The sequence below is a fragment of the Zeugodacus cucurbitae genome, chromosome 2 (genome assembly GCF_028554725.1).
Source record: "Zeugodacus cucurbitae isolate PBARC_wt_2022May chromosome 2, idZeuCucr1.2, whole genome shotgun sequence".
Lineage (NCBI taxonomy): Eukaryota > Metazoa > Arthropoda > Insecta > Diptera > Tephritidae > Zeugodacus > Zeugodacus cucurbitae.
In genome coordinates this window covers 36,503,058-36,522,944 of record NC_071667.1, presented here as the reverse complement: position 1 = coordinate 36,522,944, position 19,887 = coordinate 36,503,058, and the positions used below count along the sequence as shown (strand labels likewise).

Below are 19,887 nucleotides of genomic sequence, written 5' to 3'. Positions count from 1 at the left end.
AACTCTAAAATTTTTGTATCAATCGATTCGGCGGTTCTTGAGTTATAAGATTACCAAGAAAATGTAACTTCTTTTTATATATATAGATTTCACATGGCAACAAAATTAAAGCCAACTCTCAACATACAGTAGTGAAGCATTTTTACAAAAAAAAAAAAAAACAGCAATAATAATAATATAAATATATATATGTATATAATATATTGAAAAAATAAAATAAACTAAGAAAAGCTAAAATATTTTTGTGAAAACACAATTTACTACAAAAAAAATAAAACACAAAATATATACAGCTACAGACAATCAAATAGAACCATCAGAATATTGAAGAAAAATATTAAGGACAGCGGCCTACTAACGAAGCCAACGTGTATCCTGAAATAGAAACCAAATACAAAAACAAAGTTCCCAGAACGTCATCAAAACAAGAAAGGAAACCACATCTCTACGTTTATGCAACTGGACCAAAAAGAAGCACTTCGCGGACCACTACTTACTAAAACTACTTGCCTATAACTACTATTATACAATAGTGGAAAATTTAAATCAAACCATCGCCGAGCTGGAAAGGGTAATCGGGAGGCAAGAAGAGTTACTACAAACCCAATAACATGAAATGCAACAACAACAAGCTCAACATCTACTACAACTACAAATGAACCAACACCAAATGCAACAACAGTTTTACAAATTCAACATGTCACCAAGAGTCATCATGGACCAATTCCGAAGAATGAAGCCACTAGATGACCACCACAACCCAAAGGCGTTTATAAAAGCAGTCGAAACCAACATTTCTCTCTGCGGCACAGACCAGAAATTAATCCAACACTGCATCAATATTATAAACAATGAAAAAATACTGGGCACCGCTGGAAAAAGAACGAGAGAGCTAGAGGGCAACCCATCGTGGGAAACCATCAAAACCAAAATTCTACAAGGATCTCGTCCAAGGAAAACTTACGCAGAGGTATTTAATTATTGTAGGACGGTCAAAGTAAGTAATCTAAATGAACTATTCGTAATTTTTGAAAAATGTAAAGCAGACATAAATGAAATATATATATTTGACCCTTTAAAACCGGGCATTTACAAACCCGAAAATGTAGATAGGGACCTAGTCGATATATTGTTAGAGAAAATCGATGGGCCTATAAGGGCACATATAACCGAAACGGAAACATTAAATGCCATAATTATAAAATACTCAAAATTAAAATTGCTTCAGGACAAAAGAGCAATAGATTATAGACATCGAAAATATGTCGATAAAAACAAAACAAATTACGAAGGCTACAAGAAAAATTATAGATTTTACGAACATAATAAAATTTCAGACAATAGACAAACTAGCATCGATAACAAACAACCAAATAGACAACAAAGCGGGAACAACAACAATTACATACGCAATACAAATTTTAATCGAAACAATTACAACAATCGGAATAATTACGATTACGGGTACAACAATTCTACAAATAAAATACAACCAAAACAACTAAAAGTTCCCACATGAGCGTCGATTACAACTCAAGCACAAGTCGTTTATCCAATAATTCAAACTTGATGGAAATTGGCAATGGTGAAGAAAAAGAAGTAAATTTTTTAACACCGCCTCATACTCTCAACTCCCCATAATAACAGTAACAATAGGAAATCACAGAATTAAATGCCTAATAGATACAGGTTCAACAACTAGCATCATAAAACCAAACCCTTTATTCAAAAATTTTCAAAAAGAAAAACTTCCCAAACCATTATGCTATGGAACAATAAACGGAATTAACGAAATCAAATATAAAATTGTAACACCTTTTCCGAAAGAATTTAACGTCTTAGGTACTTTATCATGGAAAGCAATAGATTTTAATAGCAACAAATACGAAGCTATTATAGGTCAAAATTTTCTTATTCCTTTTAAAGTCAAAATCGATATAGAAAACACATTTATTAATATATTAGGAAACATAAATAATTTCGATCAACGAATTCCTTACGAAAAAACGGAAATTTGCGCACTCGAATTCAGCGATATGAAAATCTTAAACTTGAACCATTTAAATATCGAGGAAAGCCAATCGATAAAAGATTTATTACAAGAATTTAATGAATTATTTTTCAAAGAAGGAGACAAACTTTCTTTTACTCATGAAATTAAACATCAAATTATTACATCAAACGATATACCAATTTATTCGAAAATTTACAGGTATCCACAAATTCATGAATTAGAAATTCAAAAACAAATAAAAGAAATGTTAGAACACAATATAATTAGAGAAAGCAACTCTGCTTACAATAGTCCTTTATGGATAGTCCCCAAAAAAGCGGATGCATGCGGAAATAAAAAATGGCGTATCGTTGTCGATTACAGGAAACTTAATGAAATGACTATTAGCGATAAATTCCCGATACATAATATCGATGGTATCATGGATAAATTAGGAAGAGCACAATACTTCTCCTCTATCGATCTCGCGAAAGGTTTTCATCAAATACTGGTGGACGAAAACGATAGAAAGAAAACAGCGTTCTCTACTCCGTTAGGACATTATGAATTCCAAAGAATGCCATTTGGTCTTAAAAATGCTCCATCGACAATGGACTCAGTACAGTCCAACGTCTTATGAACTCAGTACTTCGAGATTTTATAAACAAGATATGCCTTGTATACTTAGACGACATTTTGATTTTTAGTACTTCTTTGTCAGAACATATAGATAATATGCGGAAAATTTTTACAAAATTAAAACAAGCAAAGTTGAAAATACGTTTAGAAAAATTCAGTTTTTTTAAGAAATAAACAGACTTCCTAGGTCATGTACTAACTCCCGAAGGAATAAAACTAAACCCAAATAAAGTTGAAGTCATTCAAAAATTAGAGTTACCAATTTCTCAAAAGCAAATAAAATCTTTCTTAGGTATTACCGGCTTCTATAGGAAATTTATAAAAGACTATTCTAAAATAGCCTATCCAATGGACGCATATCTGAAAAAAGATACAAAAATTAAAGTTAATAACCCAAGTTATATAACCGCTTTCGAAAAGTTAAAAAGTATTATTAAAAACCCTCCAATTTTAAGATATCCTATTTTTACAAAAATATTTAAATTAACTACAGACGCCAGCAACTTTGCCATTGGCGCAGTTCTCACACAAGACGATCATAGTATGGGCAGTAAAATATTATAGACCTTACTTATACGGAAGAGAATTCGACCTAAAAACAGATCACCAACCACTCAAATGGCTACAGAAGAAAAATTCTGGTAAGGATATAAATCCAAGACTACAACGCTGGCTAATACAATTAGAAGAGTACGATGCAAAAATCGATTATATAACCGGTAAAGAAAACAAAATAGCAGATTTTCTAAGTCGAATTAACAGTGATGAAATAAACATGGTGAATTCCGAAAATTTGGGAATGACCCTTTACAAAATGTTACAAATAAAAGATTTAAAAGCTGGTGAACAACAAGACCAAACAATGCTTTCAATAGAAGTCCAAACTAGCCATTCTCATGAAGAAATTTTTTATAATCATTTTAACACTCTCAATACCGTAATACATCGTTTCAAACAGCAATTAATTTTAGTCGAGGTAAAAGAAAAAGAAGTATATATTTTCAAAAACAAACGCATTTTTATCGATATAAGAGATATTAACTCTCATAACATTATTAATATTGTAAATAAATATTTTGAAAAAGGTAAGATCGCCATATATTCCGAACTTAACAGAAAAGAACATAATGAAATAGAACAAATCCTTTTAAATGCTTACACAAACAACCAAAACATTTCTTTTGTAAATTGTACAAACTTTGCCAAAGATATCGAAGATGAACATTCAGGCATCATTCCAACTTATGAGGGAATGAAGCATAAAGTATACCATCCGCAATTAAAAATTAAATTCCATGAAATAATAAATAATTGCGATATTTGTAGCTGTGGAAAATATGATAGAAATCCAATCAAAGCTAAACTTCAAATTACCGAAACACCAAATACAGTTAATGAAATTATCCATATAGATACGTATGTTAATAGTAAACAGTCATTTATAATATTCATCGATAAATTTTCAAAACATGTCATTTCTTTCCATTTACCTGATAGAAATAGTCAAACGATCATTGAAAAAATTAATGAATTTTTGTCAATTAAAGGTCATATAAAAAAGTTTGTTTTCGATAATGAATTTAGTTCAAAGCCAATCCGTGAATTTTTAAATAAAGAACATATAGAATTCCATGCCACTTCATAGCCACACAGCCACAAAAGCTCCAATTATTATTCAAATGTGTAAAGCCGTAAAACTTTATAACAATTCATTTCACACCACAATAAAAGCCACACCTTTAGATGTTCAAAACAACAAAATTGAACATAGCATAATCAAAAATCGGTTAGAAGAAGCAAAATTGAAGATCATTTCTAACCATAATACAAGAAAGGAAAATGATTTAGAAACAAGGAGAGAAGGTTTCATTCGAAATTACAAAAGCGTTAGACACAAAGAAGAACCAAAATTTATTAAAAGAAATTTAGAAAACGTACATATGTACATCAAAAATTAAACGTCCTTTAAAATTCGCAAACGACAATAACGACACCAGAAACTCTAACGACAAGCTTCCGCTCTCCGCTTTCCGCTTTCTTTGTCGATTTATATTGCTAATAAATTGTAATTGAATTCTATTTAAAAGAACATTTTCTTATTTCTAAAATAACTCGGTCGAAACCGAAAAGGTTTTGTTCTGATCATTTGCGTCTGTTTGTTAGCATTGTTCCCAGTTCCCGGATGCTGTGGTGTACTTTTTTATCTCGAAGTGGCGAGTTTTTGATGTTCCCTTATATAGTCGAACTTCTCTAACTCGAATCACCACAATCCACAAAAAAACTTCGAGTTAGAGAGGCTTCGAGTTACAGAATTTTCATTAAAACATAATTTTTTTCAAATAACGGTAATATACACTGTTTTATTTATTTACTTCGCAAAAGTTTTCATGGACATACGTTAAAAGATTGTTTTCTGTAATTTTGTTTATTACATTTTGCTATTGGTTGGCTCTTGACGTCTATATCCCATGCCTTTCTTACATGATTTACGCAATCCATATGTTTTATACCGTTATACCGCCGTTTGTTCTGCGTTTTCCAGACTAGATAAAGAAGCGAAGCGTATGGGTCTGGTGGTGAATGAGGACAAGACGAAATATCTCCTGTCATCAAACAAACAGTCAGCGCACTCGCGTCTTGGCTCCCACGTCACTGTTGACAGTCATAACTTTGAAGTTGTAGATAATTTCGTTTATCTGGGAACCAGCATTAACAACACCAACAATGTCAGCCTTGAAATCCAACGCAGAATCACTCTTGCCAACAGGTGCTACTTTGGACTGAGTAGGCAATTGAAAAGTAAAGTCCTCTCTCGACGTACCAAAATCAAACTCTATAAGTCGCTCATTATTCCCGTCCTGATGTATGGCGCTGAAGCGTGGACGATGACAACATCCGATGAGACGACTCTTTGGGTTTTCGAGAGAAAGGTTTGGCGCAAGATTTATGGTCCTCTAAACATTGGCAACGGCGAATACCGCAGACGATGGAACGATGAGCTGTACGATTTATACGACGACATTGACATAGTTCAGCGAATAAAAAGACAGCGGCTACGCTGGCTGGGTCATGTTGTACGGATGGAAGAAAACACTCCAGCTCTGAAAGTATTCGATGCAGTACCCGCTGGAGGAAGCCGCGGAAGAGGACGATCTCCACTCCGGTGGAAAGACCAAGTGCAAAGTGACCTGGCTTCACTTGGTGTTTCCAGTTGGCGCCAAAAAGCAAAAAGGAGGAATGAGTGGCGTGCTCTGGTGGATTCGGCTATAATCGCTTAAAGCGGTTCCTACGCCAAATATATATATATATATAAGTTTTATATAAAATTTTTTGTTCGCCTCCATACGATATGGAGGGACTCGTTTAAAATTATGTCTCGATAGTAAAATTTTAAATTTTGTATTATGCCTGACCAAAAAGTTCGATTTATGAAAGGAAATTTGTATGAAATTTGTCTTCTATTGCCACATCAAGAGTTCGAGTTAGGGAAGGAAATTTGGCTTCTAAACGTTATTGCCAATTCAAGTGTTCGAGTTATGGAGATCTTTGAGTTATAGAAGTTCGAGTTATGGAAGTTCCACTGCAATTCTACTGTAACACTCAAAAAGTTGCGGGTCAACATTTGCTCCTTCTTATTATTATACGTTCTGAGTGTCCTCTGGAACGATGCGGTGAATGCATGTAGTGATGTGGAGTACCAGTATTGTGCTTTTGGGTATGTGATGATTGATCCGTATTGTGAATTGATGTGAATGTGTTTTTATGTTGAGGCGTGCCAAGTAATACATGTGGTTAAATTATTTGTAGGATAACCTACTGTACACTACCGTACTAATAATTTAATTTAATTAAATGTAAACGTTAAACAATAATTTTTACAACGATGTCTTACCCAATATTAGCATTATGAGTAATAGAATGCTTGCATTTCTTATCAAAAAATACAATATTTCTTGTTTACGTGTTGCCCCATATTCATAAAAATTGTCTTCAAAATATTTATTGAGCGAAAAACTTGAAAGTAGACCCGCTTTCTGCATATCTTCGTAATCCATTTTTTTGCAAATATTGAAATTAACATGTGTTTCCAATTTTGTGATGCAATGACAGTTACAATGCCAGATACAGAAACACCGATTTTCAGTTTCAACAAAAATTGTTCGAGATGAAATCGTTGTAGAATTGTTGAGTACCATAACTTCAGATTTTATTTTAGGTGGAATTTTCACAGGATAATGCGTAAGGTTTTTTTCAACAGAAACCTTCACCAACACTGAAAGTCAAGTAATAAAATATAAATTAGCTTACGGTGGACGAAATACGATTTATTTTTTTAGAATTAACATTTGTTTACAACAGTTTAACATATAAACCACATCTCAAACAACCCGTGGATAATTTCATTAAATGTAAATGAAATCAAGTAAGGACGGGCTATGTTCGGGTGCAACCGATGTAAGTTATAAAAGTAAAATTTGGTACAAAGGATCGCACTAGAAAGGGGCATATTTGAATGCAATTCTTTTATTAAATTGTGCCAATAAATTACTTAAGGTTTCTCTCATTCAATTGGAAATTGCAGGCAAAGTAAATGTGTGGTTTGAAAAATTTGGTTGTGTCAGTTACCTCCGTCTTGCAGGGAATATATGTATGTATGCCTTGTAAACGTGCGTCAGGGGTTGTTCGGGATTCAACTTTGTCTTGCATTTTAATAAAATAAAATAAATTTATAGAATAAAAAGCAAACATAAAATAAATCAGAAATCAATAAAAAACCGCGAGGCAAAGTTTTGTACCATTTGAACAGTGCCACGTCGCACAAATTAAACCGCAAAAACTCTCGGGTACAGTAAAAATTAAATAGATTCCCGATATACACCAGTTTATAACAAAAACATGCTTGCTACCCGGTGAAGGTTTTCGTCAAAACCGCTTGACAGCCAATGTGTGAAATTTTAATGAATCCATGGCATCTCGACTAGGTTATGTTTAACCCCGAAATTTTTATCATTTCAAGATACACAGACAAGTGTATATATGAATTAACTAAACTAATCGCCCACTGACACCCTACTCTGAGTTTGATCACTGGATAGCCAAATAAAAGTCACGATTTAATGGATATACTGTTACACTTTACCGCTTGACAGCCAATGTGTGAAATTTTAATGAATCCATGGCATCTCGACTAGGTTATGTTTAACCTCGAAATTTTAATCATTTCAAGATACACAGACAAGTGTGTATATGAATTAACTAAACCAATCGCCCACTGACACCCTACTCTGAGTTTGATCACTGGATAGCCGAATAAAAGTCACGATTTAATGCATATACTTTTACACTTTATTTTGTGTTTTGTTATTGAAACAAGTTAACATTTTATTACTCATTACACTACTTCATCTTCTAACTTATAACTCGTTTACACTTTGTATGTATGCGATTGGCGTAGAAACGGTTTAGCTGGTTATAGTCGAATAGATGATTCCGCGCCACTCCTCTCTTTGCCTCGCAGTTCGGTGCCAGTTGGAAACCCAAGTGTAACCAGGTCGCTCACCGCCTGGTCCCTCCAACGGAGTGGAGGCCATCCTCTTCATCGGCTTTCTCCGGCAGGTACTGCAACGAACACTTTCAAAGCTGGAGTGTTTTCGTCCACTCGGACAACTTGACTTAGCCAGCGTAGCCGCTGTCTTTTTAATCGCTAAACTATGTCAATGTCGTCGAATAATTCATGCAACTTATCATTCTATCATCTGCGGTATTCACCGTTGCCAATGTTTAAGTCACCGTAAATCTTCCTCAAACCTTTCTCGTCGTTTCATTGGACGGGAATTATGAAGGACTTGTAGAGTTTGGTTTCTGTTCGTCGAGAGAGGACTTTACTTTTCAATTGCCTACACATTTTAGAGTAGCACCAGTTGGCAAGATGGATTCTGCGCTGGATTTCGAGGCTGACATTGTTGGTGTTGTTAACGCTGGTTCCCAAGTAGACGAAAGTATCTACGACTTCGAAGCCATGACTGACAACAGTGGCGTGGGAGCCAAGACAGGAAAAATTTCGTTGATAATAGGATATATTTCGTCTAGTTCTCAATCACCTCCAGACCCATTCGCTTCGCTTCACTATCCAGGCGGGAAAAAGCAGAACTACGCGGTTGTTGCTATATATCAATATCATCGGCGTACGTCAGCTGCTGTACACTCTTAACACTCAATCTTCTGTACCTTCTCTATTTATTTTCACCAACATCAGGTAAAATAAGTCACGCGATAGTGAGTCCTTTTCATGCTGTCGAAAGCTTTAAAATCGACAAAGAGATGGTGTATGTTGATCCTCTTTTCACGGGTCTTTTCTAAGATTTGGCGTATGGTGCAGATCTGGTCAGTTGTGGATTTTCCAGGTCTAAAGCCACACTGATAAGGTCCAATCAGTTTGTTGACGGTGGGCTTAAGTCTTTCACACAGAACACTCGATAGAACCTTATAGGCGATATTTAGGAGGCTTATCCGACGGTAATTGGCACTGTATGACAAGCCAATATAATTGTTGGCTACATCTGCTATATAAAATAAGCTATCAGCTTAAGTTATATATATTTGGCGTAGGAACCGCTTTAAGCGATTATAGCCAAATCCACTAGAGCGCGCGTAAACGCAATATGCAATGCACAATATTCATAAATACATTATTTTAGGCAAAGTTTTATATTCTTAAATTCATAACAGCCCTATTTCATGCGCATGAGTTGTCAAATGGATGGAGTCATATGTAGAAGTTCACGTAAGTGAGGAAAGTTTCTGACTGTCATTCACTTGGGAGTGGCCAGGAGCGATTCTTTTGCATGTCGCTCAAGCAGCTCACGACTTTCGGTCTTAGACCAAGTATCCTCTGGGTAGCCAACAGACATCCGTTTGGAGGCGAGCTAAAGTGAGAAGGCGAATCCCGCTTATGCGGTTGTGCATAGGTTTTGGGACCCACCATATAAAAACGAATAACCAATGAATAAGAAGCAACAGCCTCGGATGAGACACCGCCCTTTTGATGACGACCACAGCAAACGTATAAAGGACTATGATTTAAGGGCATGCACCTAGAATGTCCGGACCCTTAATTGGGAAGGTGCCTCTGTCCAGCTGGTTGATGTCCTCGTAAGAGTAAAGGCTGACATCACCGCAATCCAAGAAATGCGATGGACGAGACAAGAACAGAATAAGGTGGGTCCTTGTGACATCTACTATTGCGGCCATATAAAGGAGCGCAAATTTGGTGTGGTATTGGTGGTGGGAGAGAGACTCCGTCGTCGAGTCCTGGCATTCACTCCGGTGGATGAACGTCTAGCCACAATCCGCATAAAAGCGAAGTTCTTCAACATATCGCTTATTTGCGCCCAAGCGCCAACGGAAGAGAAGGACGAAGTGATCAAAGATACCTTCTATGAGCGCCTAGAACGTACCTATGAGTGCTGCCCCCGCCACGATGTTAAAATCGTGCTTGTCGATTTCAACGCTAGGGTGGGTAAAGAAGGTGTCTTTGGCACGTAAGTCGGAAAATTCAGCCTCCATGACGAAACATCGCCAAGCGGTCTGAGGCTGATCGACTTCGCCGGGGCCCAAAATATGATCGTCTGTAGTACTAGATTCCAGCATAATAAAATCCATCAAGCTACTTGGCTGTCCCCGGATCGAATCACTCGCAACCAGAGCGATCATGTTGTGATAGATGGACGACATGTCTCCAGTGATTTTGATGTGCGTACGCTTCGTGGTCCCAACATCGACTCGAAACACTATCTTGTAGCAGCTAAGATACGCATCCGCCTCTAAGCTAGAAAAGCGCACACATCAACAAACACAAGGAACGTTCGACATCGAGAAGCTGCAATCACAATCAACAGCCGAACGATTTTCTACTCGACTTGCACTCCTGCTCTCTGACAGCGCTCATCAGCATCTCGATATAGAGGAACTTTTGGACAGCATATCAAACTCCTTACGTACAGCTGCAACCGAAACTATTGGCTTTCGGAAAAGTCAAAAAAAAAAAACAGCTGGTATGATGAGGATTGTCGTCTCGCAGTGGAGAGAAAACAGACTGCGTACGTCGCAATGTTGCGATCGACCGCAACACGAGCGGGATGGGAAAGATACCAAGAGCTGAAGAGGGAAGCGCGACGCATTTGTAGACAAAAAAAGAAAGAGGCCGAAATGCGTGAGTGTGAAGAGCTTGACAAGCTGGCCGACAAGGGTAATGCTCGAAATTTTTACGAAAAGATCCGGTGACTAAGTGAAGGTTTCAAGACCGGAGCACACTCCTGTAGGGCCCCCAGAGGTGATCTAGTGGTTGATGACCAGAGTATACTGTGTTTGTTGAGGGAACATTTCTCCAGCCTGCTGAATGGCAGTGAAAGTGCAACACCGGGAGATGGCGAACCCGATTCCCCAATCGACGACGATGGAAAAGATGTTCCATTGCCCGACCGTGAAGAAATTAGAATAACAATTACCCGCTTGGAGAACAACAAGGCGGCGGGGGTCGATGGATTGCCGGCTGAGCTATTCAAATATGGCGTCGAAGAGCTGATAAGGTGCATGCATCAGCTTCTTTGCGGAATATGGTCGGAAGAAAGCATGCCCGACGATTGGAATCTCAGTGTACTCTGCCCAATCCACAAAAAGGGAAACCCCACAATCTGCGCCAACTACCGTGGGATAAGCCTCCTTAACATCGCTTATAAGGTTCTGTCGAGCGTTCTATGTGAACGACTAAAACCACCGTCAACAAACTGATTGGACCTTATCAGTGTGGCTTTAGACCTGGAAAATCAACAACTGATCAGATATTCACCATGCGTCAAATCTTGGAAAATACCCGTGAAAAGAGGTTCGACACACACCATCTCTTTGTCGATTTTAAAGCTGCCTTCGACAGCACGAAAAGGAGTTGCCTCTTCGCCGCTATGTCTGAATTTGGTATCCCCGCAAAACTAATACGGCTGTGTAAGCCGACGTTGAGCAACACCAAAAGCTCCGTCAGGATCGGGAAGGACCTCTCCGAGCCGTTCGATACCAAACGAGGTTTCAGACAAGGTGAGTCGCAACATTTGGTTTTGGGCTTTGATTACCTCTTGAATCATATTTTGCATTGTTGAAATAAATTGTGTCATACATTGGGTAAGGTTTAAAATCAGTGTTTCAATGCTTCCATTTGGTTGGTTTAAGGACAATTGAATTTGTGTTGTGTTGCCTTTTACCACCCTGATTCTGCGATTTTTTGTTTTCCTTCGTTATCCGGGTGCTTGTTGGTACCTGCATACTTGTCGCTATCAGCGCATTTGTTTTTGCGCGATTGCTGTTTACTTCTGCTTCTGCCAACTGCGTCCTTTGCTTCGATACCAATACAACTGATCGCTGCGAGGACTCATCACCGCCGTTGCTTTTTTGTTGGCAGAAGTTGTTTGTGTTGGCTCCACAAAACTGAAGTAGGCAATTAAGGAATACCTACGGCTTTGCTGGTGAGGCTGCGAAGCACTGTTGTGTTGGCTCCACAAAACTGAAGTAGGCAATTAAGGAATACCTACGGCTTTGCTGGTGAGGCTGCGAAGCACTCATTATTGTTTGTTTGATTTTATTGTTTTTTTATTTTTGTTTTGTGCACTATTTGTTTATGTTTATTATGGTAATTTTTGTGCACTGTATTTTGATTTGATTGTTTGTTGACAATTTAACCGATGCTATTTATGTTGATGTTTGTTTACTTTTGTAAAAACTACTTAATACAACGCAAACTTAAGGTCCACGGGTCATATTGACCCGATTTAAAAAAAAACTCGGTGTTATTTTTATAAATTAAATACAGAAGGAATTATTTATGTTATATATGTATGTATATTTATTCAAATAAAATATACAGAATTTATGACATTTGTTACTCTTGACAACATGATAGGCACATAATTTCCGAATGTCTCGGACATATGGGTTTCTTACATTTTTTACAGATTTTCGAAGTTTTGACATCTTTTGATGACGGACATACATTACACCTTTTTCTGTTATTACATCTCTGTGTACCGGAAGTAGCTGTTGTCTCAGTAACACCTGTCTTCACTCGTTTTACTAATTCCAGCGATGCATTTGTCCGAGGAAGAGTTTTCCTACGCTCAATGTGATCATTGACCAATCAGGATTGGTATCACAATATAATACATTGAAACATGAGATATTAATCATATTATGAAATATGGCTACAGGCCACCTTCTTGTCATACATTTGCAACTATAGGCCGAAACCATATTTTCTAGAAAATCAACAGCTCCCTTAGTTGCTGTTCAGATGAGTTATATCAAGTGATCATGTGGCATCCCTACAGCCCATACTACCATACTCACCATACCAACCACCAACTAAATCCACAATACAATCATCAAACACATCACACCACCCACGCATATTCACCACGCAATCAACTTTAAAAGGATCCTCACGCGAGGAAGAGATTTATCGAGATTTCCGTCCCGTCGCAGCATCGTCGATCAAGGTGAGTGAATCTCCCGCCGAGTTCCCCCCGAGAACAACCATTTATTAAACAAATTTCAAATCGTACCTATTTACAAAATTGAGCTAATGTGAAACTATAAAGTAAAGTAAAATGTAAACTAAAATCCTAAGTATAGAAAAAACATATAAAATTGAAACCAATCGAATTAAAAATTAACTTATTAAAATCAAAGGTCTGTCGAAATATTATTTAAAGCTAAAGATTTCGTGGGCAGGCTGAGTAAGTATCCATGGTCCTTCGAGCCTTCTTGAAAGGCATTTATGATAAAAAAAAAAACAAGTAAGGAAATGCTAAGTACGGGTGTAACCGAACTTTTTATACTCTCACAATTTATTGAAGAAATTTTATTAAGATAACACACAAATTTATCCATAAATTCAGCATAAAGTTTAATTGAATAACGAAAATCGTCATATGTGGATATGAGGGCTGAGGTAATTCCTGAACCGATTTCATTCATTTTCACCAGCAAGGTGCACTATTTTCAAGACTATTCGCTCACTTAATTTTGCTAAGATATATCATTAACCAATACCTATATGCGGAATAAAGCCCACCGTATTTTTGAAAAATATATACTTAGGTATATGGGAGCTAGGATATGCTGTGACCCGATTTTAATAATTTTTGGAACAGAGACACATTATTAGAAGAAAACAATTTCCTCCGAATTGCATTAAATTATCTGGGAGATTTACCCATATTTTCGGTTAAAATTTATCCTTAGGCGCTGAGTTCAACATGTTCGATATGTGGGGCTTTGAAAAGTTATAGTCCGTTTTCGACAATTTTTTCGCAAGTGACTCCACAGATGATATGCACTATTTGTTTAAAGTTTTATGCCGCTATTTTCATTGGTTCCTTATGTATACTTTATAAAGTGAAAGCATCAGATGGAATTCAAAATTGAGTTATAAGAAAAGTAGTCGTGGTTGTGAACCGATTTCGCCCATTTTTTATCCGTGTTATCAGGGTGTCAAGAAATTATTATATACCTAATTTCACTGAAATCTGTCACGTAGTTCCTGAGATATAGTTTTTGATCCATTAGTGGGCGATGCCACGCCCAAAAAATCTGAGTGCAGCTTCTATCTGCTATTTCTTCTGTAAAATTTAGTGCTTCAAACGTTTTTCGTTAGTGAGTTAAAGCACTTTTACGTAAGAGAACCGACTGCAGAAATTTTGGTTTATATAGCTTCATTGGTTTGCGAGACATATACAAATAACCGATTTGGGAGTTGGGCCACGCCCACTTCCCCAAAAAATTTACATCCAAATATGCCCCTTCCTAGTGTGATCCTTTGTTCCAAATTGTCCAAAGTTTTTGGTTTTCGCCATTTTGTGGGCGTGGCAATGATCCCATTTCCGAAAGCAACCCTTTCACGGTCCCAAGAAACATGTGTTCCAAGTTTCGTCAATATATGTAAATTTTTACTCAAGTTATCCGTTGCACGGACAGATGGACGCACGGACAGACAGACATCCGGACAGATTTCCGGATGACGAGACATCCTGATCATTTTGATATATATAATAACCCTATATCTAACTCTTTTAGTTTTTATAAAAATCTGAAGGATTGCCACTGGCCAATAGACACTTTCTACGCAGCCGGCGATTCAATCATATAATATATACAATAAAGCTGCAGCTGTGCAGCCTTTTGTTGTTTTTGTTGTATTTTTTGTGTGCGCCCAACTAATTACAAGTGCGCTGTGAACCTGAATAAAAAGTTATAAATCCATGGCTTTTGACGCCCACAAAAGTTTTAATTTTTTTGCTTTGTGCGATTTGAAAGTTGAATCAACAGCATGGCATAAATTCGCATTAACGCATGAATTCTAGCGTGAAATGTTGTGCGTTTGCTCCCATGCGTTTTATGAAATCGCGCGCCAAATTGATTGCATGCAATTGCAGGCGAATGAATGATACAAAACAAATAACAAACATTTGCGGAAAAAAATTAAAAAAAAAATAAAAAAATTGAAGAATTAAAAAGATTAAAAAACATTAAAAAAATATAAACAAAATATTTCATCAAAATCACATACGTTAATATTCATGCTTTTTAATTACTTCCGCACATTTTGTAGTTATTGTAGCATTTCAGCTATTTACTTTAATACATTTCCCTGCCAGTGTACCATATTGATTGGTTGCGTATACTCCAAGGTGTACATTTTGCCTGCTGCACTCAAATTGCCTCGGCCTCGTTGATATCTATGCGGCCATGCAAATAAATTGCGCATACAGATATGAATGTTCAAGTTTACATATCATTTATGCAGTTGATAATATGAAAAGGTATTGCAATCGAAATTTTATTTGTGCGCTGTTTGCCTCTGGCATGCAAATGCAAATGGTCTCGCGTTGCAATTTTTGATATCTTCATTTATGAATGCGCAAAGTTTTGCATGTGAAACATGAGAATAAATACAGAGTTTGAACGTCTTTGCAACGTGCCACTGCAGACGATAAATAATAATGTAGTGTGCTTCTCGAAAGTTGGGCATGAACAAGTGTGAGTCGTGTTGGTCAATATAAAATGACTGCTTCAAAGTGAAATAATATTTATTTGTTGTGAAACGAAGATGTTATTTGCTTTCTCGTGTTTACTTTCTCAATATAAACAATATTAATTGGGGGGAGATCAGATACATACTACATATTTGTTCTATATTGGTGAGAGCATACCAGCTATGGATGGAGCTCAAAAACTTGTTGGCTTGATTTATACACGAATTATACTTTCTTTATTCATTTTCATTTATATATCATAATTTTACAGAAATAATTCTGATTGAGTTAACTACACATATACTCCTATATATTCATACTTCATATATACTTCATTTGCTTTCAGATTTAACCAAAACTGTTTAATACCAAATTATATTTTGCCCTTGAGCATTAAATTCAAAGTTAGCCTCAAAGCAATCACAATAATTATATTTCTAACAAGAAGGTGTGTTCAAAAAATAACCGGAATTTTCTAAATGTCCAATGTACAGTTTTGATGAGTTTGTCGATTTTGGTTTGTTAAAAGTTCACACTTTCTTGCTTGGTCGTGCATTTTTGGCCAAAAATAATACCATCCAGCCATATTCACCAGACATGGCTCAATGTAACTTTTTCCTATTTAAAAAAAAAGTATAGAGAACCTTAAAGGTCCGCTATCCAACAATCATACAAGAAATCGCTGAAATAATCAAATGCTTGTTTTATCTTATTGTTTAACATTTCAAGAATATGTTCTCAAAATTTTAATCCGATCTAAGCAATATTCTTGAAGTTATTGTGTAATTAGTCTCGGGACCTTTAACGCTCTAACTCTAACAGCTACAGGCGGTTGGTATTGCAGTGCAGCTTTAAACGCGTTTTTCTCAAAACTACTTTTTTGAAGTCCGTGTTCACTGCCATTTGAAAACTACTCTACCGATTCATTTCAAACTTGGTACACATTTTCTTCACATAAAATACCTCCCCCCTACGTTTAGTGAATTTTTTTTTTTAACATTAAGTGTGTTTCCCACCCTGAAAATGGCGGAAATTTTAGTCGAAAATGACGGTTCACACTTTAGATGGCCGCCAAAAATTTTTAAATAAAAAAAATTATAATCAGAGAACGTTGGGGAAGATTTGTTTAAAATTTAACTAAATTTTTATGGTTTTTCATTTTCGCATAATTTCCGGCCGAGTTACAGTGAACACCGCAAATTGTTTTTTTTTTTCAAGACGTCCTAGGGGAAGATCTGTCACGGGCTAATGGTTTAATATTTTTGCATGAAAAATTTACAGAACATAGTCAAAACTATGCTCAATAATGTATAGAAGGTTTGAATAAAATTGCTTGTTCGATATTTGAGATAAACAATCACAAAAAAAGTGTTGTTTTTGCGCTAAAACCCAGACCGCTCCCATAAGTGCATAATATCCAATTGGGACCATTTTGAAGGCAACAGCATCAAAGTAGACGCATAAATAAATATTTTTTTCCGAAAACGAAAATTCCCGTTATTTTCTGAACACACCTCATATAGTAATTATATTTCCAACGCATACAATGCCAAAACCAAAACAAACGGTACACATAAATAAATTCAATGCAGTCGTGTGCACAATTTGTAGCAATTGTGTGATTATATTGAAACTTTGCCAATTTGTGCGTTGCACGTAAGTGACACTAATTGCGCATTCTCACGCTTATAAATTAAGTTATAAATCTTGATTTTCTTAACGAACGGCGGACATTTAAGTTTAATGCCGAGCAAAATGGTCACTTGGCAGCAGCAAAACTAACAAAGTTCCACGAAATATTCAATGAGCACATGCACGCGGTGTGGTGTGGCGAAGCGGCCTAAGCACCCTGCCAGCCAAAGGTGGTGAAAAAGCTGGTTAAACCGAAGTTTTTTAAACCCACAAAAGTGATAAAAAAGTGGTGAGTTTGCCATAGGCCAGCATAGCTGCTTGTGAGTTTTTTAACCATTATTCCCCTCACACGTACGAATACAAAAACAAAACAACCCAAACGTGTGCGTTGGTGTTAGTAATTGAAGAAACATGAGGGGAAAGTGGTTAGGCCTGGCTGGCAGGGCATAGCTGTAATTAATGGTCTCAAATGTGTGGTTAATTACAGTTCATTTGGGTTTAAGAATTGCGCTTTGCGGCATTCAAAGCAATTGATAGTCGTTATGCAAGTCATGCAAATTCTGCAGTTAAAGCGACTCTAGTCTGCAGTTAATATTTGCTTTCGCTTTAATATTTACTTTCATATAGAATTTCTTACACGCATTCGTCTGCTTATTGCGCGCTTCCTTCCTGCCTACCGCTGCATGTTCAGAGTTATTTAATATTCGATAAGCTAAGATTTATTAGGCTGCTCTTTTGCTGTTTTTGTTGTTTTTGTTTTTATTTTTCTATTTTGGTATACTCCAGCGAAATCATACCTTCAATGTTTACATGCTCATAATATGCCCATGCTACTCCATTAGCATTTAAGTGCGTGTATCTCGTATTTATGTGTGTGTTGTAGCAGCGAAGGCGCATGATAATATGCCGAAACCATCAATAATGCCGCCCATGCAGATTAAAAACCCATTTTATACAGTTGACGTGGCAGATAGACCGAGAGCAACGCACCTACGAACGGATAAGTAATACAATTTTGTTTGCAAGTGTGTGTGTGTGTGAGGAGACTTGGTTGGAAAGCTTATCACTTTTTATTTTGCACGCAGTTTCTGCTTATCGTTGGCAAGCTATAAAGCGCTATGCTTAAATCGTTCGCTTGTTTATGATTGAATTATATGTTAGATGAGATATGTTGTGTTTGAAGGCGCTCAATTGTTATAAGCACCGCCCATAACTGCTTCTACGTGGTGAATATATGTGTTTAATATAAATAGAGAAAAAAAATGTGTTTGATTTTGTCTCAAAATTTTATAAATTTGGCATAAAACTTAAATTTTGTTGCAACTAGAGAGGATTCTACATGCGAATAATTCTTGCTTCATGATCTGTTTGGCTCTATATGCCTATAAGATGTCGAATTTTATGCTTCAGTATTTGGTTGCCAAATACAAACGTAGCAAAGAGAAACGTTCCGTGAGATTAATGCAGTTTTGTGGGATGGTACTTTATCACTTCGAACTACGGAGGAATAGTTTCGAAGATTCAGAACGGGCGAAAACGACACCATGGATAAGCCAGCCGGCGGAAAACCGGATGGGAGGTTTTATTGCATCCACCATATAGCCATGACATAGCACCCAGTGATTACCACCTGTTCCTGTCCATGGCGAACGCCCTTGGTGGTGTAAAGTAGAACTCAAAAGGGGCTTGTGAAAAGTGGCTGTCCGAGTTCTTCGCAAATAAACAAGGGGGATTCTACGAGGGGGGTATGAAGTTGCCGTCTAGATGCAAATAGATTATAGAACGAAACGGTGCATATTTAAACTAAATCCGATCACTGTAACACTTTTTATAAAGCAAAAAAGCGGAAGGGAGATATTTGCCAAACTAATATTAACTTTCGTTCAAGAAGACACTCTACTAACTTCCTTCAGCTCAAATTGAGAATCAAATAATAATTTGAATTTAATTTTCAAAAAAAAAAAAAGATATTTCTCCAACGCGCTGCAATTACAATCATCTAAATCTCATTTGAAATAATGTCTCCTCGCTTTATTGCGCATTAAATGCCATTTAGAGCCACCGTAAGGTTTGAGGCCTTGATCCAAATGACATTGTTGAGACCCTTTCGCTTGTAATTTTTGGCGCCCTTCCTTTATTATCGCAACACGTGCAGACCAAAAGCAAAAAAGAGACGGCTTCAACTGTAAAGTACCGACGCTGCACCTTTGTTTTGCGGCCAAGCAGCTGACCCCGAATTCAAATTTCAAATAAATACAGCAAAGCTGGCAGACACACATGTGTTGAGCACCGCTAAGCGCTTATCAAAAGGGTTTGCTTACTACGGAAAGTAGGCGCTGCAGCAAGTTTACGCCGCCACATTGTGTGGGTTGTGGTTTGGTTTTTGTGTGTATTTTTTCTGCTTGTTTTCGTATATTTTTTTCGGCTGCTCTTCTTTCGTAATCAGAAAGTCTACTCTGTAATTCGAGTGCGTGCGTGGCATATGCAAATTGAACTCGAGCAGAGGTTGTTTGTGTTGCCAAAGCGACACATGTTTGCCGCTGG

General features: G+C 36.8%; 1 protein-coding gene across 11 annotated transcripts in view; it reads right to left on the bottom strand.

Moving 5' to 3' along the window:
- The window catches only part of LOC105219969 (uncharacterized), an 833,969-nt gene that overhangs the window by 278,865 nt on the left and 535,217 nt on the right, over nt 1-19,887 (bottom strand). For 10 of the 11 annotated variants that reach the window (XM_054225503.1, XM_054225502.1, XM_054225506.1 and 7 more), the window contains one exon: nt 6,525-6,905. The exons of the other annotated variant lie outside the window; for it this stretch is intronic. In XM_054225503.1, the coding sequence (XP_054081478.1) occupies nt 6,525-6,905 (381 nt within the window). The remainder of the gene's footprint in view (nt 1-6,524; nt 6,906-19,887) is intronic. 11 annotated transcript variants of the gene reach the window in all.